Consider the following 27734-nt stretch of genomic DNA (forward strand, 5'->3'; position numbering starts at 1 on the left):
TGAGCAAATCTGCCAATAAGCGCAGGACCCACCAAGGTAGAGGAGGAACTTTGTCACAAAGGATAAAGATCAAAGGACTGTTTTGATATATATAGAACGGCAAAGAGACACAGGATTTTCCACTCAGGAGGCAAGAGGACAGTGTAACTAGTCTCATGAACAGAATATCAATGCTAAGCATGGCTGTAATATGCTGGAAGGACTTTCAATGAGTTTTTGCTCTATATGACATGGTAATGTCTTGTTAGTTAAATTTAGGTTCTAGAAAGCATGTTATGAGTTTATTTTATATTTAACAATTTGTTTCCATTATGTCTATTTGTTTCTTCTCTAATCTCTGTTCTTTGTTAAATAAACATCTTCTTGTTTTTACTATAAACATATCTAAGTGCTGTATTGAGCATAGTGGTGACCCTGAGGTATAACTGGAAAGCTCTTGTGTTTATACCTTTCAGTAATGGTTCTGTGAACTCTGTGAGTTTCCACTGGAATGGGGCTGGATATTCCACGAGGATGTGCCGAAAGTTTAGTGGTCAGAGTATGCCTATGGTTAACCTGTAAAGAGAGAGCAGGGCCTGTGGAGGCACTGGAAGGGAGTGTTTGTGTTGCCAGGGGCTGGTGGAGTTGGGCAACCAGCCCACAACAGGCACAGACAAGGCTTCCTCATGTTAAGGGCAAGTGGTAGGGAGATGCCTTCAGGACCGTGGCTATCCCTAGGAAGAATCACACCACAGTGATTGGCATTAATTATATTACCCTTCTTTAATTCTTAATTATTTGAGTCTTGTATCAGCTGTTATCTTGCCCGGGATCAGTGTCAGACTGACAGGCCTATAATTACCTGGGTCTTCCCAGTTAGCCTTTTTAAAAATAGGCACATTGCCTTTCTTCCAGTCTTCTGTAACTTCTACAGTGGATCTTTACCAATGATTATTTTTCTAAACAATGCCTGTGAGTGAATTTATTGTTGCGGTATAAAGAGGGTTTATAGGAAAGCTGTGATAGTTTTTTAATAGGATTCTAAGTTGTGTACTGATATAAGGGCAACAAATAAGTCAGTCCATGTCTTAGTGACATTTTTAAATAAGTATATTAACATCACCATATTTATGCATTTATCCGTTGACTTCTAGGTTGCATGTATGTACTAAAACAAACTCAATTTGTGGTTTACTAAATTACGGAGGTGATTTTAAGTTTCCTATCGTCTGGTATTAGAAGCATTTTGTTACTCTTTTTCTTAGGGAAATATCTTTCACCTTTTAAGAAGAAAAGTCAATTATTTATGCTCCTCCAATCTTATATTTATCACAAATGAGTCAGTCTCTAGAAATTAGCAAATTAATGCATCAAATTATGCCATGCAAGGTAGATGCTTTTCTCAGTCTTGATTTGTATGACTTAGACTTGATTAAAAGGTTACTAAACAAACAGATTTTTTATTAATAAGTACTGTCAATTTAACATCAGCTGAATGAGCACCTATAAAAAAAAATCCCCTATAAGTAACAGCCAGTTATTTTAAATTATATGAAACCAAACTGGATTGTCCATTCCTCTATTTTTGGCTTCTTGTCTTTATGTAATTCAGTACACTATTCACTTGGGTATGTCTCCCACCTCTTCTAGTTATGTGGCTGCATATTGTAGAACCACAGAAATGCAAAAATTTCCTCAGTCTATTAAAACATAAAATCCCTTATCCATGTAGGAGTTTTCATATCCATATATTCTCCCACCACCCAAAACTGCATTTTCCAACACATCAGACTCGGTCTTTCTTTCAAATAATGAAAAAAAAGTCCTCTTAGAGGCAAGGAGGGTGAGGTAATATGTTTCATTGGACCAACTTCTGTTGGTGAGAGAGAACAGCTTTCAAGCTTACACAGAGCTCTTCTTCAGGCCTGTTAACACCCCTCCAATCATGGGGGGCAGAGGATAAAGCTGTGGAGGGAGGCGGTTAGTGTGTTATAGATTGTCTCTATTCAGTTCATGATTTTTAGTTTCTAGCAAAGTTATGAATTTAAGCTCCCAGGTTTGTCTTTTGATGTGTTGATGGCTGGAGAGGTGTTAATAGGCCACTTCACCTTCAGTGGTCCCTTGAAATATGAGTTAACTACTTATGCTAAACAATCTGTTCCACCTGATATTTAGTAGTGACACTATGGGCTTGGCTACACTTACAAATTTGCAGCGTTGCAGCAGGGTGTGAAAACACACCCTCTCCAGCGCTGCAAATTGTGGCGCTGCAAAGCGCCAGTGTGGTCAAAGCGCGGCTCCCAGTGCTATACGTTATTCCCCACAGGGAGGTGGAGTACGGACAGCGCTGGGAGAGCTCTCTCCCAGCGCTGGCGATTTGACTACACTTAGCACTTCAAAGCGCTGCCGCGGCAGCACTTTGAAGTGCAAGTGTAGCCATAGCCTAAGACCTGAAATAGAGCTCTGTGTGGCTGGAAAGCTTGTCTCTTTCACCAAGAGAAGTTGGTCCAATAAGAGAGATTATCACACCCATCTTGCTTCTAAGTGAAAAAATTATTTTTTCATCATTTGAAAGAATATATGTGTTTCTAACTCTACTTATTAGAGGTTAAAAAGTGTATTGTAATCAAGTTCTCTATATAAGGGCAGGTCTACATTTAAAATGCTGTATCAGGGCAGCTGCGCTGCTGTAGTACTTAAGTGAAGATGCTCCTATGCTGATGGGAGAGCTTCTCCCATCAATGTAGTTAATTCACCTCCCTGAGAAGGGTAGCTGTGTTAGCAGGAAAAGCTCTCACATCTGCATAGCATTGTCTACATTGGGGGGACGGGAGTAAGGTTGGTATAACTACGTCTCAGGAGTATGGATTTTTTCACACCTCCTGAGCAATGTAGTTATACCTATATAGGTTTGTAGTGTAGACTTGGCCTAAGTGTTAAAGAATTAACATAAGCTTATTTCTACTTGTTCTTGCCTTGATGACCCTGGTCCCTTCTATATTTGTTTCTGGTTAAGGACAGACTAGTCAATTTCGTTAAAGAAAGAAATGACCTAAATCTTTCGCCCCCATCAGTCAAATTGAGTTCAGATAGATCTTGAGATCTGGGGAAAATAGAGTTAAGGATTCCCTCATCCTATTTCTTTTTAATTCTGTTAATTGTGCAACAAAGACATTCTGTAATAGGATTTAACAACTGTGTTGCATAGGAGGGCACAAGATTCAGAGTGCTGCTTTAATTGCAGATCAGTGGGACCCTGTGGAGGGGCTATTGGGTCAAACTGCACAAAAGCACCCCCCTTAAAATGAACCCTACCTAGAATGATTGGGAACATATCATTTGGTCACCTCACAGAGATAAAGAATAGCCAACAAATGGGATAAAAGACCACTGGGCTTCTCTATCTGATCTCTCTTTCCTCCTCACTTATTTGCTCTCTCTTTAAACTAGCAGCAGGAAGGAGCCAAAGCTTGCTGAAGGACTTGGTTGGGAAGTATGATTATGCATTGGGTCTAGTGAGAGAAGAGGCTCAAAGTATGAATAAATATCTAAACTGAACCTTCTGAGGTTCACCTATTGCTACCTGACTGCTCTGTATTATTCTCTCTTCAGATAGTCTTAGTCAATTTACAATATGCTAAATTAATTTCCATGTCATTTGCTTTTCACATCCTTTGATTTTTTTTTTTCAGTCCATCTAGTCACAAAGCTGAGATGGATATCAGGGGAAAGTCATTGCCATATCCTTTAGTGTTAGTAATCAATGATAGGTTGGTTAAGCAACTCTCCTGTGCCATCTGACACTAAGGATTCTACACAGACATAAACTGTCAAAAATCTCATCTCTCCTTATCCATTGAAAGGTCATATCTCTCTTTCATATGGAAAGTTGCCGTGACACAGAATTTCAGTTTAGGTTTTAGTTTTAGTCTCTGCTGCAAAAACTCTTTGATATCTGCCATGGTGCACTGCAGCTTTCTATCCAACTCTTGCATCTATTTCCTTTTGGTTTCCACAGTCAGATTGAATTTGACTGGCCATTTAACTGAGACATTTTCATTACTGACTCCTAAATTACTTTCATCCTCTATTTCTCCAACTTTCATCAGATCTGATTATATTTTATTTTAAAGTTCCCAAAGCATATGGCAGTATTCCTAAGAATCCGTCTATCCTTCCTAAATTTTGTGAAAATGGACAGAAAAAGGATAAATTATCAACATATGAAAATCAATTGGTATCTTCTCATTCTAGTCACACTGAGTACTTTTGAAATATACTGTATTTCTCCATATTCCATGTGATGGGGACCCAATCCTTTCAGTGAGACTTGCTTTAAGCACTGTTCTGAATGCTAAATGTTTACAAGATGTAGCTGTGATAGTGTTCTGGGTGCGTATACAAGGGCTTTGCTGCAAAAAACCTTTACCTTTGTGCTTTATTGCAAAAAACCTTAAAGTCCAAGAGCAAGAAAAGGTAGTCTTTGTTCACCTACCCAACTGCTGTTCTCTGTCATCAGGAACCCAGGGAGTAGAGAAAGAGAAGCTCAGACCAACAAAGGTGATAGGACCTGTGATATCAAGGGAGAATAGGAGTGCAGAGATGCCAACTCCTCTAGGTTAAATGAAACAGGAAGTATTGAGGGTCTATTTTTATATAGATAGATAGATCAATCTATCTGGGGAGTGGAATTCAGACTTGAGATTGAGGATATTTTGATTGTCACTGATGCTGTCTCAAAGGAATTATTGCAAGCACACTCCAAGGGGTTTGAAGTGACATTCTTCAATGTCTGCTTGCAACATAAAATATGTTAAGCTAATTCTTGCTGTTAGGTTACTTATAAATACTTTAAATATCAAGTGTAGCTAGATATTTTATACCTGTTAGCATGGTGCCAAACATCTTCCAATAAATGGGGAGTATGACAAAGTAAACTGTTGCATGGGGAAAAGGAAAGAAAAACCCAACCCTTGTCAGAAATTACCAGGAAGCAGACTTTAGAAAGTTTGTGTCTACCTCAGGCTAGGGCAGGGTCTAGCTGGTTTCATTCATGAAAGAGTGGCAGAGGGGATCCCTGGCTGTTACTATGTTTTAGCAAAGCATGCTGAGAGTGAGAGAAGTCTAATACCCTATAATATACTGGCAACTCCTGAGAGGCAGCAACAGAAGTATGCTGCTAAGGGAATAATTAGATGGATAGCATCAAAGTATGAAATGCTGTCTGAAGGATCCTGAGGAGATTAAACCTGTGGGGGCATACAGCTAAGGGCCTGAAGAGCTGCTCCCCCTTGGAAAAAAGTCTATTGACTATCTACTGAAGATTTTTGTGACTAAGATCACTGAACACTTAGGGAACTAGGCTACATTGTTATCAAGACAGATGGAGTGGAATATTGTTTTCTTTTTTCCCCATCAGTATGCAAAACATCTTGACAAACAGGAGCCAGTGTGCTTAAAACCATGGGTTTCCAGTATGAGCCACTAGGGAAAAACCTTGATGAAAAGAAAGCCCACACCTAGCCATGAATGTTGTATTTCTGGTGGGATCAAGTTCCAGAAGAAGTGGACTGCCGGAGATATCATCTTGCCCACACTCTGGGGACAATTAACTTTTCATATAACTAGCAACTTGAATTTCACCTGGAAGTAAGTTGACTGCCTGTGGTGAGCATGGAGCATATGTGAAATATACTGATGAGGTGACCTACCTAAGAGATGTCTGTCTGCATTCTGCACTAGTTGAAATTCCAAAGTGGCCTTCATAATTAGTACTAGATACAGTGTATTGCAGTAGTGCAACCTTAGTAACAAATAAAGGCTAAGTGTGGTAAGGTCTGCAAGTGTTCCAGAACTTTGTTTGTTTCACCATATCTTTTGTGACATAAATACAAAGGGAATTTGGCATCAAGAGGTGTGGGGGAAGCAGCAGCATTGCAAAGAGCTTTTAGCCTTCTATTCAAGGCATGCCCATGAAATCGCCTGCACAGAGTAGGATGAAGCTGTTGAGACACATGCTGAATTTGCAGTAGTAGAGAAATTGCATGATGATAAATTTCTAGTTCCTGGAGAAAACCTTTAAATTTACTGAGAATGGTGAGGCATCTGTGGCCCCAAATTGGCCAAACTTGCTGTTTTGTGGTAGAAACTGCTGAGCTACGCATTTTCTTTAAAAAATAAATAACAAGTCTCTCAACTTTTCTGTTCATAGACATCATCTTGCTATGCAGAGGATGCTGCTTGAATGCAGGAGGGAAAAGTGGTAAAAGCATTTGGTTACTTTAGATTTCTTGACAACTGTGAAAAGCTAGTTAAAGTCAATACGCTTCTGTCTGAATGGAAGGTAATAATGAAGCCAGATGTTACAGTCTCTGAATAGTGGTTCTTTAGGAATAAAATGATGACCTTTACTAGGCATTGTGTAGTATTGCATACGCATTGTGAGCCAGGTTATCTAAGGATTTCTCTCCTTTCTTTGAAGGTTAAGCTACTGTTTTAAACAGAAAATGAAAGTAGATGGACTATAATCTGTCTTGGTATGCAAATTTATATGGCCAAGACTTTTGAAAAGGGGCTAGTAGTTTTGGGTTTCCAAACTAACACACATTAAAGGATCCTGTTTACTGGAAAGTAACCGTCACCCGTTCTGTGAAATTTAAAAAGAGTTTTCAAATTTCCTTCCATGTTTATTAAACTGCATTTTGTTATAATCCTCTGTTTCCCCATTCTATAGGTAAATCTTATAGCAAGGGCTGAATTTATCTCTAGTTTTGACTGGTTTGGGAAATTCTTTTTTAAAAAGACAAATGTATACATTAGAACAAATTAGAGTGTCTTCAGTTTAAGTGATCAAACAACTAGCTACTGTTATAATTCTTGGTCTCACATCCGCAGTCCACCATAGTCTATAATCTCTTATGTTTTATCTTTGCTTAGATTTAAACTCTTTGGGTGAGGAACTGTATTATTTTGTGAGTGTATTTTGCATAATATATTAATTTCAGATTTAACAAATTTTATGCAAACATGAAGCATCAATGGCCAGGGCAATTATAGGCTTGGAAATTCAAGTAGTTAGCATTCCTTTTTTGAAAAGAACCATTATCTAAAATATAATATATGAAATAACACACACAGCTCAAAAACAAATATAAAAATCTGTATATAAATGAGAGTTAATTGTTTACTATCCCCAGCAGAATAGTATTCATTGATCTGTGCAAAATGTTTGGCGTCTCCTTCAAAATTATAGGAGGTTTTGGAACAAATTGATAAATTAAACAGTAATAAGTCACCAGGACCAGATGGAATTCACCCAAGAATTCTGAAGGAACTCAGATGTGAAATTGAAGAACTATTAACTGGTATGAAGAGGTGCTGAAACATTTTTTATAGTGGGAGTACTGAGAGCCATTGAACCAATTTGTAAACACTGTATATGATGGAAACCACTTCAAGACAGGAGGTGTGGCAGCACCCACAGCACTTCGAATTCCAGCATACATAGCCTAACATTTTAATCAGCTTCTGAACCAGATGACTGGGGAATAGCTAATTTGATGCTAATTTGTGTTTTAAAAAAAAATGCTCCAGAGGTGATCCTGGCAATTATAGGCCACTAAGCCTAACTTCAGTACCAGGTAAATTGGTTGAAACTATAGCAAAGAACAGAATTATCAAAAACATAGGTGAAAACGATTTGTTGGGAGAAGAATCAACATGGTTTTTGTAAAGGGAAATCATGCCTCACCAATCTACTAGAATTCTTTGAGGGGGTCAGCAAGCATGTGGACAAGGTGGAACCAGTGTACTTAAATTTGCAAAAAGCCTTTGACAAGGTCCCTCACCAAAGGCTCTTAAGCAAAGTAAGCTGTCATGGGAAAGAGGGAAGGTCCTCTTATGTATCAGTAACTGGTTAAAAGACGGGGGGGAAAGGGTAGGAATAAATGGTTGGTTTTCAGAATGGAGAGAGATAAACAGTGGTGTCTTCCATGGTTCTGGACTGAGACTAGTACTGTGAAATGTATTTATAAATGATCTGGAAAAAAGGAGTAAACAGTGAGGTGACAAAATTTACAGATGATACAAAACTACTCAAGATGATTAAGTCCAAAGCAGTCTGAGAAGAGTTACAAAGGGACCTCACAAAACCGGATGACTGAGCAACAAAATGGCAGATGAAATTCAGTGTTGGAAAACATAATCCCAACTATACATAAAAAACGATGGGGTCTAAAGTAGCCGTTTCCACTCAATTAAGCAATCTTGGAATCACTGTGGATAATTCTCTGAAAACATCCACTCAATGTGCAACAGCAATCAAAAAATGGACAGAATGTTCAGAATAATTCAGAAAAGGATAGATAATAAGACAGAAAATATCATATTGTCTCTATATAAATCCTTGGTACACCCACAGCTCAAAAAAGATATATTGGAATTGGAAAAGATACAGAAAGGGGCAACAATACGAGGAGAGATTAATAAGATTGGGACTTTTCAGCTTCAAAGAAAGACAACTAAGGGGGATATGATAGAGGTCCTTAAAATCATGACTGGTGTGGAGAAAGTAAGTAAGTATGTGTTATTTACTCCTTCTTATAACACAAGAACTAGGGGTCACCAAATGAAATTAACAAGTAGCAGGTTTAAAAGAAACAAAAGGAAATATTTCTTCACACAACGCACAGTCAACCTCTGGGACTCCTTGCCAGAGGATGTTGTGAATGCCAAGACTATAACAGGGTTCAAAAAATAAATAGTTAAGTTCATGGACAATAGGTCCATCCGTGGCTATTAGCTAGGATGGGCAGGGATGGTGTCCCTAGTCTCTTGTTGCCAGAAGCTGGGAATGGGCAATGGAGATGGACCACTTGATTATTACCTCTTCTGTTCATTCCCTCTGAAGCACCTGGCTTTGGCCATGGTCGGAAGACAGAATACTGGAGTAGATAGACCTTTTGTCTGATCCAGTATGGCCGTCCAGTATGGTAAGTGTCTCTAGTTTCTGTTTGCCAGAAGCCGAGCACAGGCAACACAAGATGGATCACTAGATGATTACCTGTTCTGTTCATTCCCTTTGAAGCATCTGGAATTAGCCACTGTTAGAAAAGACAGGATGGATCATTGGTCTGACCCAGAATGGCCATTTTTTATGTAAAATGCCCCTGTACAATGTAGAGAGCTAAGGTGAGTGAGGTAATATCTTTTGTTGGACTGACTTCTGATGTACTAATTTTCAGTTTCTACAATAATTTTAACCCACTTGAATTTTTAAAATGGAATAATTGCCCATATATCTCTGAAAAGAGAAAGAGAATGAGTACTTTTAAACACAAATATGGTGGGAACATCCTGAAAGGGAAATTTCATCTGGCAATTATAAGCGAGAGATCAAAAAAGGCCCTAACAGCCAACAGCTGAAAGTTAACCATGATCAGATTGTGTAGAACTTGGTGTTAGGTTCTGATAGTTGGCCACCTTTAAAGATCTAGCTGGCAAAATTAATAACCAAATTAGAAATGGTGGTTCAATGAAATGAGATGTTGTTACCCTGTAGAAACATACAAGCATGAACAAAACGAATGTGCTCTTTTGTTACTTAGGCAATATCTACTTTTTTAAAATCTAGTAAATATACTTCTAAATGAGTCACCTTAATGTTCTTCAAGCTTTGATATCTTTTAAGAATTCATATAATCATCCTCATCTGCTACTGCTGTTGAAACTGCTGTAACAAAATATTTTTTTTTTAACCAGCCACAGGGAAGTTTTGTGCTATGCCTCTTATTTGGCTGGTTTCTTAAAATGAAAACATATCTTCTATTTACTGTTAGGGTTCAAGATACATCTGAGAAGTCTCTTGGATTCATTTGGGTTGGATAGAAGATGGATTATAATGCTAAACATGTGTATTAAAGGTCACTGTTAACAAGATGAATTTCTATACCATTTTTCCAATACAGGGAATATTGTCTCTCTGCCTTTCTGTATCAGTGAATTTGGGAAGAAGATAAATAGCAATTGATGTATGATAACTAAAATTAGTCTTTTCTCCGAAGTGAGAATACAGACATTTTGAAGATACCACTAGACAGTTTTTCACTTAAGATAAGTACTTACTGATGATAAATCAGGCTCTTTAACAGACCAATTTGCTTTTGTGCATACATACTGCATCAGCAGGTGTCTAGGCAACCACAATGACCCTATTTTTAGGCAGAAAGGAAGAAGGGGTTTTTAGTTTTTTCTTGATGGATATGTGACAGAATTCTGAAGATTTCTCTGCTCTCTGGTTAGCGGTAGTTGAAAGAACACAAGTTAGACTTAATAAGCAGGAAGGTACCAATGTGAAATTTCTAAAGATAGCTACAGACCTCGACCCAAGGTTTGAGTATGAAGTGCCTTTCAAAATCTGAGAGGGACAAAGTGTGGATCGTGCTTTCAGAAGTCTTAAAAGAGCAACACTCTGATGAAGAAACTACAAAACCCGAACCATCAAAAAAGAAAATCAACCTTGTGCTGGTGGCATCCGCACTGCTTTGGACTGTTATCGAGCAGAACCCGTCATCAGCATGGACACATGTCCCCTGGAATGGTGGTTGAAGCGTGAAGCGACATATGAATCTTTAGCGCATCTGGCACATACGTATCTTGAGACACTGGCTACAACAGTGCAATGAGAATGCCTATTCTCACTTTCAGGTGACATTGTAAATAAGAGGGAAACATTATCTCCTGTAAATGTAAACAAACTTGTTTGTCTGAGCAATTGGCTGAAGAAGAAGTAGGAATGAGTGGACTTGCAGGCTCTAAAATTTTACATTTTTATTTTTGAATGCAGTTTTTTGTACATAATTCTACATTTGTAAGTTCAACTTTCATGATAAAGACATTGCACTACAGTACTTGTATTAGATGAACTGAAAAATACTATTCATTTTGTTTTTTACAGTGCAAATACTTGTAATCAAAAATAAATATAAAGTGAGCACTGTAGACTTGGTATTCTGTGTTGTAATTGAAATCAATATATTTGAAGATGTAGAAAACATCCAAAAATATTTAAATAAATGACATTCTATTATTGTTTAAGAATGTGTTTAATTACACCATTAATTTTTTAATCGTGCGATTAATCGCAATTAATTTTTTTAATTGCTTGACAGCCCTCATACATATATAAATGGGGGCCCACATCTGCACACAATATTCAAGATGTGGATGTACCCAAGATTTATATAGCGGCAATATGATATTTCCTGTCATGGTCCCTTCCAGTTCTAGGAGATTGGTATATCTCCAATTATTCTATTCTATAATAAAAATAATGAAGAACAAAATATTTAATTTAAAGTCCTAAGTAGCCTTTCTTTATAATTTTATTCATGTGTTATAAAATGCAAGAAAACCTTTACTCCCAATAGAAATCTATTCCAAATGTAGAGGAGAAGGTCCTATCACACCAGTTCTTTGAAAGCGAAATTTCCACTGACTTCGAGTAATGCACTTTGCAATTTCAGAATTTGTCCCAGAGTTATTAACCAGTAACTTTTCCCCAGATCTCCAATGCAATTGTCACAGTTACCCTTGCAGATAATACCTGTGTTATATGTATTTGCAATGAGTTTGTATGTTTTTCATTTCTTTTTGGCATTATTATCCAAATTTTTAAATTTAATTCCCTTTCCATTCCTTCCCATATTTTGCTTTCTTTTCCTTTCTCTGCACTCCGTTCATTTTGAATGAGAGAATTAAACATAAAAATTCCTGTTAGCAGCTTAGATATTTATAAACAGAGTAGTGTGGCAAAAGGTAATTCTGGGTTTTGGAAGATTTTGATATATTTTGCAGTTTGATTTTGAGCCACTCAAGAATGATTTAAAAAAAAAATCACAGTTCTCTGTGAATGGAGCCCAGGGCAGTGTGTGTGGTGGACTGCCTGGGGGTCACAGACCCAGGAAGCCTTGTTGTTCTCAGCCTGGAGCAGTATACATGGTGCGCTCCTTTAGGGTCACAGAGCCTGGAAGCCCTGGAATCCCCATTATCCCAGCAGGTAGGCTGCCAAGGATCCATGAAAGTGAGCTCTCAGAAAATCAGGCAGGTTTGTGATGGAAACTTGCCAACTAGCTGAATTTATAAGTCTGCCTTACACAAAGTAGGATTTGAAGTCAACATTATTAGCACAAATATAGTAGTTTAAATTAAGCAGAAATGATGTTATAAATGAAGTAATATTGAGAATATTTAAAATACAATAGTGACCCTCTATTTATATTTCTTATAAATAAATAAATCTTGTGATCTTTTCCGAGACTCTGTCACTCGTCTCTTGTTTGCAGTAAGCTGATAGCTCTTAGATCAAAGAGGGTTCTTTTTTGTCATTTCCATGGAGTTGTGGTCCAGTTACAGGTTATTGCAAATCAGTGTTTCCCACCTGTGGCTTCTGTTGTACAGCTTGATTCTGGCAGAAAGCCTAAATGCCAGAACATTTGATAGCCCAGCACAGGTTTGTCATCCTGTGCCTCACTCAACCAGGTGGTTGCTTTTGGAACAGCAATAGTGATACGGGGGAGGGAAGCTAAGGGTAGGCCACCCTGTGTATTTACTGAGGCCCAGGTCCCATGGAAAAAATATTCATGTTCACCCAAAATGTATGTAAAGGGAAAAAATGGCTTTTGCTTTACATTTGTTGAGAAAATGTAAACTGCTCTTGAATGTTATGCTCGCAGTTGTTGAACATACACTGATGACTCTTTATAAATTCAACAATTGGCTCTTAACATTTACCAGAGCTATTGATGACTTTGAAATGGGAACTGCTTGAAATGATAATATGGGATAGTTGAATTGATAGCACTTTTGCTATGTCTAGTTACTACAATGCATTGAAATGATTAAGTTTAACAAGATGACTATCTTCAAATCCATCTAGTTTTATGATTGATAGGTGAATAGATATCTGCAATTCTGAATTGTCTTAGACCTTTAGATTTTATTACAGAATGTACAGTTGTCATGTACTATGATTTGAAGAAATTGCCTTTAAACACAAAGTTACATTTCCAGATGCTAAGTGTGAATGCCTTGGCATTTCCCAACTCCTGGTACTGATGGTTTAAAGCTTATATCATGGATACTGATGATAGGAGCTGAGAGATCAATGTACTCACACATTTTCCTCAGTCTGCTTTCTGAAGTCCATCTGGATGTAGTAATATAATGAAGAAAGCCACTGATGCTTCAGTTTGGTACCAACACAGGCTGCTGTGTTGAAAATAAATTTTCATTTTCATTAGGTTTGTTTGGACATCTTGAAGCCAAAAATATTCTTATATAACAAGACATAAGCAATGAAACTCTTATGTGCCTCTATAAAATAGGTAGGAGTATGAGAAATAAAGAGATGAGGTGATGCTTTCTGCAATAACACTAACTTTCATGGATACATTCTTCATAGCATGGAAAGTAGGAAGTGAGCTGTACTGTATATCAAACATTTGTACATGTAATGAAATACACAAAGGAAGCAGGAACAATTCAGTTTTGTGGTTTAGGATGAGAGAGAAAACAATTGGGATTTCAAAGCAGGGGTCTGGTATAGATTACTATGTAAGGAAGAATGAACTGACTAATTACTTCAGGAACAAATTTCAGAAGCAAGACTTAGTGTTAATGGGAGATTTTAATAAGTCCTATGTAATTTGAGTGAATATGTGGCAGACTGCAGGGGAGAAGGACTTGAGAAAACTGTTTCTTCATTTTGAATAACACTTATCATAACAGTTGGCTTGGAAGGAAGAAGACGGACACAAATGAAATATTTCAATAACCTCAAATTTAGACAAAATTAATACTTTTCTGCAAAATGTTTAGCTTTTGATGAAACACCATTTTCCACTGGAAAAATATTCTATCAAAAAGTTTGACCAGCTCTAGTTAGCAGGTCACTTCATCTTTTCCCAAGAAATAAACTACAAGCAAAGACCTTGTGTTTCATAGTGCAAAGAGCCCTAATTTACCATCTGTGGCAGGCATACTGGATCTATGTGGCATTTCCTCATAAGTCCCCTCTCCTTTAGTTCACCCTGGGATTGAACTCTCAGTAATCATACCATCACCCAGAATTGTGATGGGACTTTTAAAAGGCAAACTGGCCAGGATTCCTTGTAGCAATTGAGGCCACCATCAAAATAATTCCACAAAAGTCTAAAAATTTCAGTATTTCATCCATCTGATCTGAATCGCAAGGAGAAACATCCTCTACAGCTATCGAAAAGTATGCACCCTGCTGGAAACCAGAAACAGAGACTATTAAAACAATACCAAACATCTGGTGACCCAAAGAAACATCCCTGCTAAAGTCACTGATTTTAGCATTTAATCAAAGATGGATTGAGATGGTTGAAGTTCTGGAGTTTACTGACTCCGGCCACAAAGTGTGGCTATTATTATTATTTATTATTTTAAATCAAGTTTGGATGTTTTTTTAAAAGATATGCTCTAGGAATTATTTTGGGCAAGTTCTATGGCCTGTGTTATACAGGAGGCCAGATTAGATGAATCTATGAATTGTGTGAGTTTGAGCTTGCAAACTCAATGAAATATCAAAACCATGAAGTCTCAGTTGATGAGACTGCAAGGACATACAGTATCTGAACTCAAAAGCACCAGGAGACAAGTCTACTAACCTATGCATCCTTCCTTAATTTACCCCAATTGAAATCCAAAAGAAGGCAATATTCACTCAAAATTGTATCTGAATGTGAATCTTGAAGAAATTTGGGGCGACTTAAGTTAGTTCGGGATGCCCTTTTCCTCCCAAGAGTCCCTGGAACTATAGCTCACCTTTTAATGTTATAGAGGAAATATCTTTCAGATCAGAGTGAAGCTCCTTTCCAGATTCTTGTTTAAATCTGCATTGTGCCAGAACTCTCTTGGATTTTCCAAACTTATAGCAAATAAAGCATATATATATATTCATTCTATGTGACAGCTGAAACCTCTTCCACAAATGACTTTGTCATTATTCACCATCTGTTCCTTTATATTAATGGTCTGCTGTCATGTTCTGGCTGCAATCGAGATCTGTGTAGAGTTGTATCACTGCTTATCCTGTAACTGAGTGATTCACAATGCATTGACAGGTTTCAGTGGTAGCCGTGTTAGTCTGTACCAGCAAAAAAAAATGAGGAGTCCTTGTGGCACCTTAGAGACTAACAAATATATTTGGGCATCAGCTTTTGTGGTCTAGAACCCACTTCATCAGATGTATGAAGTAAAAAATACAGGAGCCAGTATAAATACATGAAAAAATGGGGGTGCTTTACCAAGTGTTAGGTCAGTCTAACAGGATAAATCAATTAACAGCAGGATACCAAGGGAGGAAAAATAACTTTTGAAGTGGTAAGAGTGTGGCTCTGTCAATCTGTTTCTTCACTTCACCAGGTGGGTATTGCAGTTTTAAGAACGCTTGATAGAGATACCTACCTGGTTTGTATTCAATCCTATCTGCTTACCTTAATGAATAATATAAGAGAGAACTCATTCCTTTTAGCAATGCAGAGTTCACAGACCTATGTAAGAATGAGCCGGAGTCTTCTCCAGCCAACAAACACTCAACAAAACTGTTTAACAATTTTTACTTGCAGAATCAGTGTTACTGATGTTCCAAAGGTATATGGAACATAGTTTGCCTCTCAAATGCTAAATGAAGTTTTTTTAGCTAACAGTTATAGAATCTGCTTCTTAGGTACCATCTTTTTTCTGCATTTGTAGAGTGCCTAGCACAATGGGGTCCTGGTCCATATGGTTTCTAGTTGTTAAGGTAATACCAATGATCCCTGCAAACTGAGCAAATATGATCTGGAAGTCAAACATAAAAAACATAGAAACCATAAAGGCACATCAGTCACTTTTCAGAATACCGTATAACTACTTCTCTGTTTTTCTTTGGAGTAAATCTGCTGTTATGACATATAAACCTTACACAGTTATCTCATCTGAACTCTAAACAAGATGCCATTTTAATATGAACTGGCTCCATAGTGAATATAAGAAAAAATGCATTGCAGCATCTCCCAGATTTTTAAACAGGGAAAAAATGAATTAAATTGTCATTCTAAAATACTTCATTTAACCTTTTGTGAACCACATTTCACTTTTAATGTTAATATAATGCCTTATTTGCATTCTCTAATTCTTATAACACACCTGTGAGGAGTGTGTATTATCCTTATTTTACAGACTGGGGAACTAAATCAAAGAGTAAACTACTTGCCCAAGACAACAGGAAGTGCTGGAATAAAGGTTAATGAATTTGATTTCCTGAACCTATACTTAAACCGCTAGACTATGCTTCTCCTAGGGTACGTCTACACTACGGGACTATTCCGAATGTACATAAACCGGTTTTGTAAAACAGATTGTATAAAATCGAGTGCGCGCGGCCACACTAAGCACATTAATTCGGTGGTGTGCGTCCGCGGTCCGAGGCTAGCATCGTTTTCTGGAGCGTTGCACTGTGGGTAGCTATTGCACAGCTATCCCATAGTTCTCGGAGTCTCCCCCGCCCCTTGGAATTCCGGGTTGAGATCCCAGTGCCTGATGGGGCAAAAAACATTGCCCCGGGTGGTTCTGTGTAAATGTCGTCACTCACTCCTTCCTCCGGGAAAGCAACGGCAGACAATCATTTCCCCCCCTTTTTCCCTGGATTTCCCTGGCAGACGCCATAGCATGGCAACCGTGCAGCCTGTTTTGCCGTTTGTCACTGTCACCGTATGTGTACTAGATGCCGCTGACAGAAGCGATTCAGCAGCGCTACACAGCAGCATTCACTTGCTTTTGCATGATAGCAGAGATGGTTACCAGCCATTCTGTACTGTCTACCTTGCCATTGTAAACTGGCAATGATGACAGTTACCAGTCCTTCTGTGCTGTACCCTCTGCTGCTGTCATAGGTGCCCCTGGCTGAGATCGGCCAGGGGCGCAAAAGCCAAAATTGGGAATGACTCCCTGAGTCAATCCTTCCTTTATGGTATCAAAAAATAGAATCAGTCCTGCCTAGAATATGGGGCAAGTGTACTAGAGATCCAGTGTATCAGAGAACCAGAGAGCACAGCCGCTCTGTGTCAGATCCCCCAGGAATGATGAGCTGCATGCCATTCACAGGGGGTGCCCCTGCAACAACTCCACCTGTTGATTCTCTCCTCCCCCAGCCTTCCTGGGCTACCGTTGCAGTATCCCCCCACTTGTGTGATGAAGTAATAAAGAATGCAGGAATAAGAAACAGTGACTTGTTAGTGAGATAAAATAAGGGGAAGAAGGCAGCCTCCAGCTGCTATGATAGTCCAGACAGGACATTAAGCAGTGTGGGGGACAGGAGCCCAGCATCCTGCTATGATAGTCCAGGCAGTACAGAATCTTTTCTTTACACATGAAGGGCGGGGGCTGATGGAGCTCAGCCCCCTGTTGCTATGATGAAGACGGTTACCAGACTGTCTACTTATGGGCTGATGATGAGGACAGATACTAGTCCTTCTGTACTATATAATCTGCCACAAGGCTGATGATGAGGATGGGAGTGCAGTCCTACTGCACTGCACCCTCTGCCACAAGGCTGATGATGACAATGGATATCAGCCATATTGCACCATCAGCCACCAAGGAGGTGGGGAGAGATACAGCAGCTCGCTACTGCAGAATCGCGTCTATCAGCAGCATTCAGTAGACATAGGGTGACATTTAAAAGAGTCAAGAGAGGATTTTTTTCCCTTTTACTTCTGGAGGTGGGGGGTGGGGTAAATTGATGAGCTATGCCCTGAACCACCGCGGACAATGTGTTTGACACTACAGGCATTTGGAGCTCAGCCAAGAATGCAAATGCTTTTCGGGGACTGCAGGAACTGTGGGATAGCTTGAGTCCGTCCCCGCTCCCTCCCTCCATGAGCGTCCATTTGATTCTTTGGCTTTCCGTTACGCTTATCACGCAGCAGTGCGCTGAGTCCCTACTATGGCGTCTGTCTGGAGATTTTTTAAAAATGCTTTGGCATTTCGTCTTCTGTATCGGAGCTCGGATAGAACAGATTTGCCTGCCCATACAGCGATCACATCTGTATGGTCCATGCTGGAGCTCTTTTTGGATTTTGATTTCGGACTGCATCGCCACCCGTGCTGATCGGAGCTCCACGCTGGGCAAACAGGAAATATTCAAAAGTTCACGGGGCTTTTCCTGTCTACCCGGCCACTGCATCCGAGTTCAGATTGCTGTCCAGAGCGGTCAGTGGTGCACTGTGGGATACCACCCGGAGGCCAATACCGTCGATTTGCGGCCACACTAACCCTAATCCGATATGGCAATTCCGATATTAGCGCTACTCCTCTCGTTAGGGAGGAGTACAGAAATCAATTTAAAGAGCCCTTTATATCAATATAAAGGGCCTCTTAGTGTGGCGTTAAATCAGTTTAATGCTCCTAAAACCGGTTTAAACGTGTAGTGTAGACCAGGCCCTAGTCTTGAATTCTTCAAAAAAAATGGATCAGGCTGTTTATAGCTATCAACATATGATAAAAACATCTAATTATTTAAAAAATGTCTTGGAATGTTCTTGTGCTGATTGATTGGACGTCTTTTAGGTATTTTGTACCAGTTATGTTGGGTTGATTTTTTTTTTTTCATGTTAACCAGCTTTTTTTAAAGGAGATGTAGTGACCATGGCAACAGAGCAGTGTTGACTGGTAGCTGAAAAAATTACAAAATATTATTTTTATTTAACTCTTAAAATTCGGAGGTGACAAAAACCTGAGTTTATGTTGTATAAGCTGTTTTAACATATTGCTATTTCCTTTCATTGATATTATCCATCCCTCTCTTCTTCCATAGTTTTGAATATCAATGAATCTCATCATATAGTTGTGAAACATTTCTAAATTCATGTTCGTCACAGCAAGGTTTCAATGGAAGGTCATTTTCATCTTATTGAGATGATTCATGTTTTCGGAGATTTTACTACTGAATAGCCATGATTCATAAAGATGAACTGGAATCTAAACACCCACTACCTAATGATGAATTACCCACACAGCAATTTAATTCCAAGCAACTCTGAGGAATGATGGCGAAAATATGGTAGCAAAATGAACACTATCAGAATCTTCACCCAAAGTACAGTCCTGCAAACAACCTTGAGTTAGAAAATGAGATGGTGTGTGTGTGTTTGCTTGTTTGTTTGTTTGTTTTTTAATCTATTTTAACTCCTGTAGTCATGCAAAAAACTAGGAGAGGGCAAACCTTCCATCATCCCCTATAATTTTTCATATGTAACCAAATTCTAAATGTAACGAGTTACAGTATAAATATTTTACTATATCATCATTAAACTAAGCTACATCCACAGTACTTTGTAGCAGGCATAAATAATTATTGATTAGCATTATGCCGTTATCTTTAAAAAGGGGAACAAAGAGAACCTGGGGAATTATAGGTCAATCAGCCTAACTTTGATACTTGGAAACATACTGAAATAAATTATGAAATAATTCATTTGTAAGCACCTAGAGGATAATAGGGTTATGAGGAATAGCCAGCATAGATTTGTCAAGAACAAATCATGCTAAACCAAGCTATTCTTCTTCTTTGACAAGGTTACTGCCTGACTGGATAGGAAGAAATCTGTAGGTGTGATATATCTTGGTTTTAGTAAGGCTTTTGACACAGTCCCACATGACAGCCTGATAAGCAAACTAGAGAAAAGTGGTCTAGATTAAATTATTATGAGGCAGGTGCACAATTAGGTGAAAGACTGTACTTAAAGAGCAATTATCAATGGTTATTGTCAAAATAGGGGGACTTATCTAGTGGCATACTACAGGGGTTTGTCCTGGGTCTGGTACTAGTCAATATTCCCATTAAGGACTTGGATAATGGAGTGGAAAGTATGCTTATAAAACTTGCAGATGACACCAATCTGAGAGGGGTTGCTAGCAATTTAGAGGACAGGATTAGAATTCAAAAGTACCTTGACAAATTGGAGAACTGGTCTGAAATCAACCAGGTCTACTAGTCAATAAAGACAAGTGCAAAGCTCTGTAGTTAAGAAGGAAAAATCAAAATAGGGAATAACTGGCTAAGGAGGAGTACTGCAGAAAAGGATCTGCAAGTTGCAGTGGACCCCAAATTCAATATGATCCCACAATGTGATACGGTTGTGAAAAAGGCAAATATCATTCTGTGTATTAACAGGAGTATTGTATGTAAGACATGGGAGGTAGTTGTTCACACTCTATATGGCACTGCTGAGGCCTCAGCTGCGGGACAGTGTAGAGTTCTGGGCACCACACTTTAGGAAAAATGTTGACAAATTGCAGAAAGTCAAGAGGACCTCCAGAAAATTGACAAAAGGTTTAGAAAACATGACCTGTGAGGAAAGGTTAAACAATTGGGCATATTTAGACGGGAGAAAACAAAACTGAGAAAAGAAGGATGTCCTAAGGGCTATTATAAAGAGGATGATGATCAATTGTTCCAATGTCCATGGTAAATAGGACAAGAAGGATTTTTTTAATCTTCAACAAGGTAGATATAAGTTGTTGTCAGATGGCCACTGGTGTGGTGCTGTGCTCTATTCAATGTTAAAACTTAAACTTAAATTTAAAAAACAAAACAAAACTGTGATTGATAAAAGAGAATTCTTTTTGTTTGTGATCACATTATTTGTTGAGGCAGAAATATATGTACATATATTTGTAACTGAAACCTTTTTGAACTTTGCACAAAGAATTGGTGCTAATAAAACTATGATTATACCCCAATAATAGTGTGGTACCTCATATACATATATTTTTAAAAGGGTATAAAATTGACTTTTGTTGCAACAAAATAAAAATTATAAAAAATAGTCATGTGACACATCCAACATACAACACACATGACATACAGGACAAACTTACAATTAAAAACAAATGGTGCCAGATTTCTATACATGACTATACAAAATAAGGCAAACAAAAATAAATAAAAAGGGTTAAACATTTGAATAAACAAGTTATTATCTCATTTTAAAATTTTAACAAAAATTGATAATATATTATTTGCCAAATTTTTTGTATTAATTTGGTAACAAGGAATTTTACATTACTTTATATTTAACATTATTTTAAAACTGTGATGTATGGAAATTAGAAAAGCCCATGTTTCAAATATTAATGATTAGGATTAGAAGCAGAGTGTGCATTTCTCTTCTTTGGCAACCATATCTTCAAGAAAGTTAGGAATAATTCCAGCTGTTGCATTCCTGAAGGGTTAAAATAATTAATCCTGGATTTATTTAAAGTAAAGTTTTTACCTTGTTTTCTTTTTGCTTCTTGTTTTGTTCTGCTTTATCTTTTGGAGGTTTCTATAAAAACTATAACTTTTAACTTTTAAAATAGAGAGAGTGCCCAAGTGAGGAGAGACGGGGGGAAAGGGGTGGAGGAGTAGGGGGTAAAGAGCAATCTAGGAAGGTAGTGAGACCTGAGCTAAGAGACATTAACTCTATCAAGGTATTTGAAAGTATGGGCAGCAGCAGAGTGAGTTTCGCAAACTGAGAAATCATATAAAGGAAAAAATTTATCTGGTATGTAAAAATATTTGCGAAAGAAAGTTCTATTTTTAGATATGAGTGTGGAGTGTGGTTCCGTGGGTCAAAGCAGTTGGGAACCTGCACAGTTGGGAATGGCGCCCCTGGTTTTTATCCTGGCTTTGAGAGGAGAGTGGGGGTAGTTACCTGCTCTTGTAAAACCTGAATTTGTTCCCCCAGTGTCTGTTGCTTTTGTCTGCATGCCAAATGGATGGCAGGACTGCCTTTTTTTGCTGAAGTTAACTGGTTTTGGGCAACTCCATATATTAATGCTTCAATTCTAGGTCTTAATTTCAGTTTTTTACTTTGAAATTCCTTTTTATTCACTCCCCTGCGGTCAAGTTGCAGCTCCTGTCTCGTAATGTGCTCTGTGAACTGTTCCATATTTTCCTTCATTTGATTTACCAATTCAGTGAAAGTATTGTGTGATACTTTTTCCATCTGTGCACTTACTTGTCCCATACTGACAGGCACCAGTCTAGGTCCTAGTTTAAGTTTAACCAGAACCTGGCTTTTATTATAAGGTGGTGGTTGCAATGCAGTGGACTCTGTTTCATCTTTTAATTTTGCTAGGGACACCTTTTTCCATTTCTGTCCCCATTCTTCAGGCACAGGGTAGCTACCTGAAGCCTGCTGTTTACCACCAATATTTGTAACAGGGGATGGCACATGTATTTTTTGTAGGTTCCTTGCAGCTGTTTCCAATGCTTTATTCTCCTGCTTTATTTGCTCGAGCATATCGTGAGTCTGGACCGCCTGCTGTTCTGCTAAAAAAAGCTTGGGCTTTCCAGTGCTCGACTGCCAGGGTTGCCTCTTCTCCTTCCCCAGTTTTTTCCCCAATACCTGTCCAGCCAGTCTGATGGCATGCTGTTTGAGCCATCTCACTGCCATAGACATTAGTTGCAAAATTCGTGTTTTTTTACTTTTATTATTTTTTAGAGCCTTGGTTTCTACCTTCACTCTACATATGCCAGTCCATGTTAAATTCCTCTGGACCCCCGTTAGTGGCAATCCAGCGGGTCCATGAGTTATCAAACTCTGTGGGGATGTAAAGGGAGGGGATAAGCGGGTTCCCTAGCTCGTGGTTTTCTGTCATGTTAGATTGTGATTCCTACAGCAGACAGCTCGCTTACGCACCAGATCAGTGGTCAGGGTCACCAATGTTGTCAGATGGCCACCGGATTGTGGAATCCCTATCGCTGGAGATTTCTAAGAACAGGTGTGCTACTCTGCTCTATTCAATGTTGATATCAGTTGGCTGTGTGCATGTTCCCTCTGCGTGCTGTCCCAGCTCTGCGCAGATAGCTGACACAGTAGACCCCAAGAGAACCCCCATTGACCACAGACTCTAGTAAGGTATGAAGGCACCCATCCAGGTTTATTGTCAAATGAAACACAGTAATAGTTTCCTATAGTCTCTACAGGACATACTACGAATATGTACCGCCTGACAATGGACACAGCTCAGTCAGTGGCGGGACTTTTCACTGCCCCCTAGGCCAGACAAAGACGTCCACTCAGGGATGCATTCTTATACACAGATACAAACAGGTTATGTATCATTGAATGTACTCGGGTACAGCTCCTGTATTAGGGGGTTGCCTTTCTCATGGGTTGATTGGTTGCTTTCTCACAGGTTGGTTTGAACAAATCTATCCATCATACTCTCTAACCATCATATTGTCTATCCATCTATTGTCCTTTTATACTGTCTTTAGGCTGGGTCTGCCTGTTCCTTGCTATCTGTGTGGGGTGTGTTCATACCCAGCTGTTCGGGTGCTGCTCTGGCACATGTTCACCTTATTAGTGTTTATATATTAATACGTGCTTCTAGCAGCCCTTTTCTTGCCAACTTCTGTGAGCAGGACCTGCCTCTGGCTCATAGCCCAGCTTTGCTTAACAATGTCTTGACCATTACTTCAGTTCAGGCCTCAGGCCTCATACCGGGCCTCTGATACCAAGAGTTTATGTCTCAGGGCCTCCTCTTACTACATAGGTTAGATATTAGGAAAAGCTTTCCAACTAAAAGGGAAGATAAGCACTGGAATAGGCTTCCAAGGGAGATTGTGGAATCCCTATCGCTGGAGATTTCTAAGAACAGGTTGGCAAACACCTGTCAGGTATGGTCTAGGTTTACTTGGTCCTGCCTCAGCACACAGGACTAAACGAGATGGCCTCTCATGGTCTCTTCCAGCCCTGTATTTCTATGATTCTATGATTATCTTGGATTGCATTCAGCAAAACAGACATTTGGGATCTAATAACAATATCTAAAATGAAAGGTAACTGTGTCATCGATTTCAGCCTCACACTCTGTTTTAAGAAGCTTATGATATTGATATTACTTTATTGTGACTAATCTCTGTATGGACATTTTTTAGTTTAATATGGTTGATTATTTAGAGTTAGTAGAAGGTCATTAGAAAGATTTAGAGGAAAAATAAGCTTGTATGTTTTACATCATTTCACTTCACTACATGTCAGTTTATAATGTTTACAAATGACTCGTAATAAGCTGTTCTATTACTGTAACTAACTGTAAAATAATACTGGAGGGTAAAGGAGGGATAAATAATGAAGTACAAAAAAGTTCTCTAAAATAGAAGAAATGGCTGTTATTTCAGTTATCCTGTTGATTCCTGTTAGTTAAATGTATGTACATGTGCAAGACTTTACAGGGCAGTGTCTTAGATTGTAAATGTGTATTCCAAATGCACAGAAGAACAGCTTCCTACTATTGAAGCATGCCATCTTCCTATATTTGGAAAATGCCTACCAACTTCTGTACACGTAGGAATATAAGTAGTAGTAATACTATTAAATTCTAAGCAATTTGGGGCAAGGACTTGGTCAGGGCCGGCGCTTCCATTTAGGCGACCTAGGCAGTTGCCTGGGGCACCAGGATTTGGGAGGGGGGGACGGCATTTTGCCAGGAGGGCGGCAGGCGGCTCCGGTGGATCTCCCGCAGGCATGCCTGCGGAGGGTCCGCTGGTCTCGCGTCTCCGGTGGAGCATCCGCAGGCACGCCTGCGGCAGGTCCACCAGAGCTGCGGGATTAGCAGACCCTCCGCAGGGACGCCTGCGGGAGGTCCACTGGAGCCGCGGGACTGGCGGTGAAATGGGTAGAGCCGGCCCTGCGCCTAGGGCGCCAAAAACCCTGGCACCGCTCCTGGACTTGGTCATCATATATGTTTGTGCCAGGCCTTGTCCAGTGGGCTCTTCATCCTCGTTTGGGCTTCTCAGCACTGCCACACTGTACGTGTTAAATAAAAATACTAAGTACTCTGAAGAGACCCACTTCCCCCAAGCACACAACTAAAACATTACTCAACATGCCTTAAGATGCGAGATGACTCATAACTAAGAATATTCTTGGCTAGCTTTCTGCAGAGCATGCAAATAAATCAAGCTAGTTATAACTGGTGGGACCTTAAAGGTTTTGGATAAGTCTTTCTGGTTTAAATAGACTTGCAGGGACCACAAAACTCAACTGAAAGTCAGTCTGTTTTCTCAGCGATAAAAGCACTATGGATGATATGAGAAACAAATTCTCACGCATTCACAATCAAACTTGGACAGTGAGCAAAGCAATGAGTAGATACCTGAATGTTTCTGTTGTGCCATCTTTATCTGGATGGGAGGGGTTGATTCAAACCCCAGAGAACATACACAGGACCTGATTAACAGAAGAGATCAGCATTGATAACTTTCCTTGAAGTCCTGGGGAACTGTGGATGCTCAGCACTTCTCAAAGTCAAGCCCATGTAGTCTAACATTGAGCATGTGTCTGTATTATTAAACTTTACATCCTGCCAGAAATGATTTAAAAAAGAGAGAACTGAATACCTCTCATCCCATTGCAACCCCAATTCTACAGAACCTTCTCTGATCACTTTTTCTCCTCCTGTTAGGCAAACTTCTTGATTTCCCGTTGTTGCTGAAGTCTGCAGCTGCAGTTTCTCCTCTAGGTCAGCCAGGACAACTGCAGCTGATAAATTCATGCCATCTGATCAACTATTGCTCTGCCCCTTTCTACTTGGCTTCACTTGTTCATGCTTCACTTCCTCCATTTTTCTTTCCAAAACTAGCACCCCACACAACTGACATGTCCTAGGCTTTCTGGGCCCCCAGATCCCTGTCTGGGGGGTGATCCAAATGACATTCCATCAGATTTTGAATTATTCTTTCAGCTGTGCTTGCAGGAAATATGGGAGGGGGTGTCGGTTAGATTTGTTTTTTTGTTTTTTCCCTATTCTGTATTGTTTCTACTGTCTGGGTATTACTTCAGTTATGTGTGCTAGGAATAATCTCCTCTTTCAGATACAAAGTTTAACTGCACACACTGTAAAGGCAAAATACAAATGTGAATACTTCCCTGCTAGGTCCGGGTCAGAACTTGACAGTCTTACTAATGTACCTTAATTCATGAGTAGTCCCATTTCTCCTGTAAGGGTGGCAGAATATGGCCTTTCATTATTTTAATGTCCCTCAGATCTTGTCTAATTTTGATGACTAAATTATAATAAACATAAGGAACAGCAGCAGTGGAGAAAAAATCCTGCTTTGGAGGGAATAGCAAGGTTCAATAGGTTAGAAAAAAGCTTTAGAAGGCTGTAGTACAATAGAATATGACTATGGATCAAAGGCAGTCCTTTTCTCTTTTCTAGTACGTAGATAGTGTGGCCAAATACTAGACTCTTTTTTACAATGTTGTTCAGAAAAATATCAAAGTTAACACCTCGGTTGTAGCATACTACTGGTTCCAAAGATACAGTACAAATGTTGCTCTTGAAATGTGAAGATATTAAAGTAGGGCCCCAGGCCTAGTGAGTGATGTGTTTTGATGGAAAATAACAGGAGGAGCTGGGTCCTCTGAGATTTATGACCCCCACAGGATTTCCTGGGTATCCTTGAGGTATCGCAGGATTCAACCCATGATTGGAACCATAAGGTCTCATGGGAGTTGACATGAGATTGAGAGCCATGATAATGTCCAGTTTGTTGGTTTCCAGCAGTCACCCAACCTTCCTCAGCTGCCTGCCCAGATGGAGCTGCAGCATGGCAGCCTCCCTAGCCTCTGCCTTGTGCAGTTGTTGCTGCTGCAGGTGGGCAGCAGCTATGCAAGCTGGTGGGCTCAAGCTTGGATGACTTTACCTTGGAGCAATTCACTGTCATGGTGCCCCATCTGGAGTGGCTCAGGGGCCAGGTCCCTGGGCCAAGATAAGGGCTGCCTCTCTTCCCCATGGACCCTGTGGGACTTGGGGCAGTGGGGATTAGGAATTCCTAGGGAGGATGGGGCTGAGCCCCATGGATCTGGCAGAACCCTGGTGGGGAATCCTGACTGCCTCAGGTTGTGGGCCATGCCCACAAGGGGCTGCTTGCTGCCCCGTGGGACTTGAATTGATGATGGCAGCAGCTATTGGATGTAAGCTTGGCTGGCTTCACTCCAGCCAAACGCTCTGCTGGGAGTGAATCCAGACTGCCCCCACACACCTGCAAGTGGATTTTGCCTGATGACTCTCTTCCTTGCAGTGCTAGTCTAGTTGTTTGTTACCCTAGGTTCATCACTGCTCCATCAGGGCAGTGTGGTGACTGGGTTGATTGCCCTGATCTGGGAGACCAGGTCTGATACTGCCTGGCATGGTTCTTGCTCCTGGCACAGAGCCCCTTTCTGTTTGAGCATTCCCCACGCTTGTGGTCTCACCCTCATCTGCTGTGGGTAGGGTGACCAGATGTCCCGATTTTATAGTGACAGTCCTGATTTTTTGGTCTTTTTTTTATATAGGCTCCTATTACCCCCTACCCCTGTCCCGATTTTTCATACTTGCTCTCTGGTCACCCTACCTGTGGGGCATTAGCCAAACCTGCATCCTCAACCTCTGCACAACATGGCAACTAGCACTTATGGAAGTGACAGTGGAAACCTCCCATCACTGGCAATAGCTAGTATGTCTGGTGTTGATTCTGCTCATGACTTTGTCCCTCTGATTACATCAGCCCTCACCAGGACTGATGTAATCAGACACCTACTGAGGAATGGTCATTTCCACTCCAAAAATAAACTCAAGGTCCTTTCCTCCAGCAGTTTAATGGTTAAAGTCCTGCTTCAGACTGATGTACTTTAGGGGTTTTCACAGGTAGT

General features: G+C 39.7%; 1 protein-coding gene across 2 annotated transcripts in view; it reads left to right on the forward strand.

Moving 5' to 3' along the window:
- The window catches only part of CCDC102B (coiled-coil domain containing 102B), a 357030-nt gene that overhangs the window by 137286 nt on the left and 192010 nt on the right, over window positions 1-27734 (forward strand). Inside the window, exon 7 of one of the 2 annotated variants that reach the window (XM_045007772.1) lies at window positions 5399-5653. The exons of the other annotated variant lie outside the window; for it this stretch is intronic. Coding sequence (XP_044863707.1) covers window positions 5399-5467 — 69 coding nt within the window. The 3' untranslated portion in view covers window positions 5468-5653. Of the gene's footprint in view, window positions 1-5398; window positions 5654-27734 lie in introns of those variants that run through there. 2 annotated transcript variants of the gene reach the window in all.

This window comes from Mauremys mutica, chromosome 2 (genome assembly GCF_020497125.1).
Source record: "Mauremys mutica isolate MM-2020 ecotype Southern chromosome 2, ASM2049712v1, whole genome shotgun sequence".
In the NCBI taxonomy this organism is placed as follows: Eukaryota; Metazoa; Chordata; order Testudines; family Geoemydidae; genus Mauremys; species Mauremys mutica.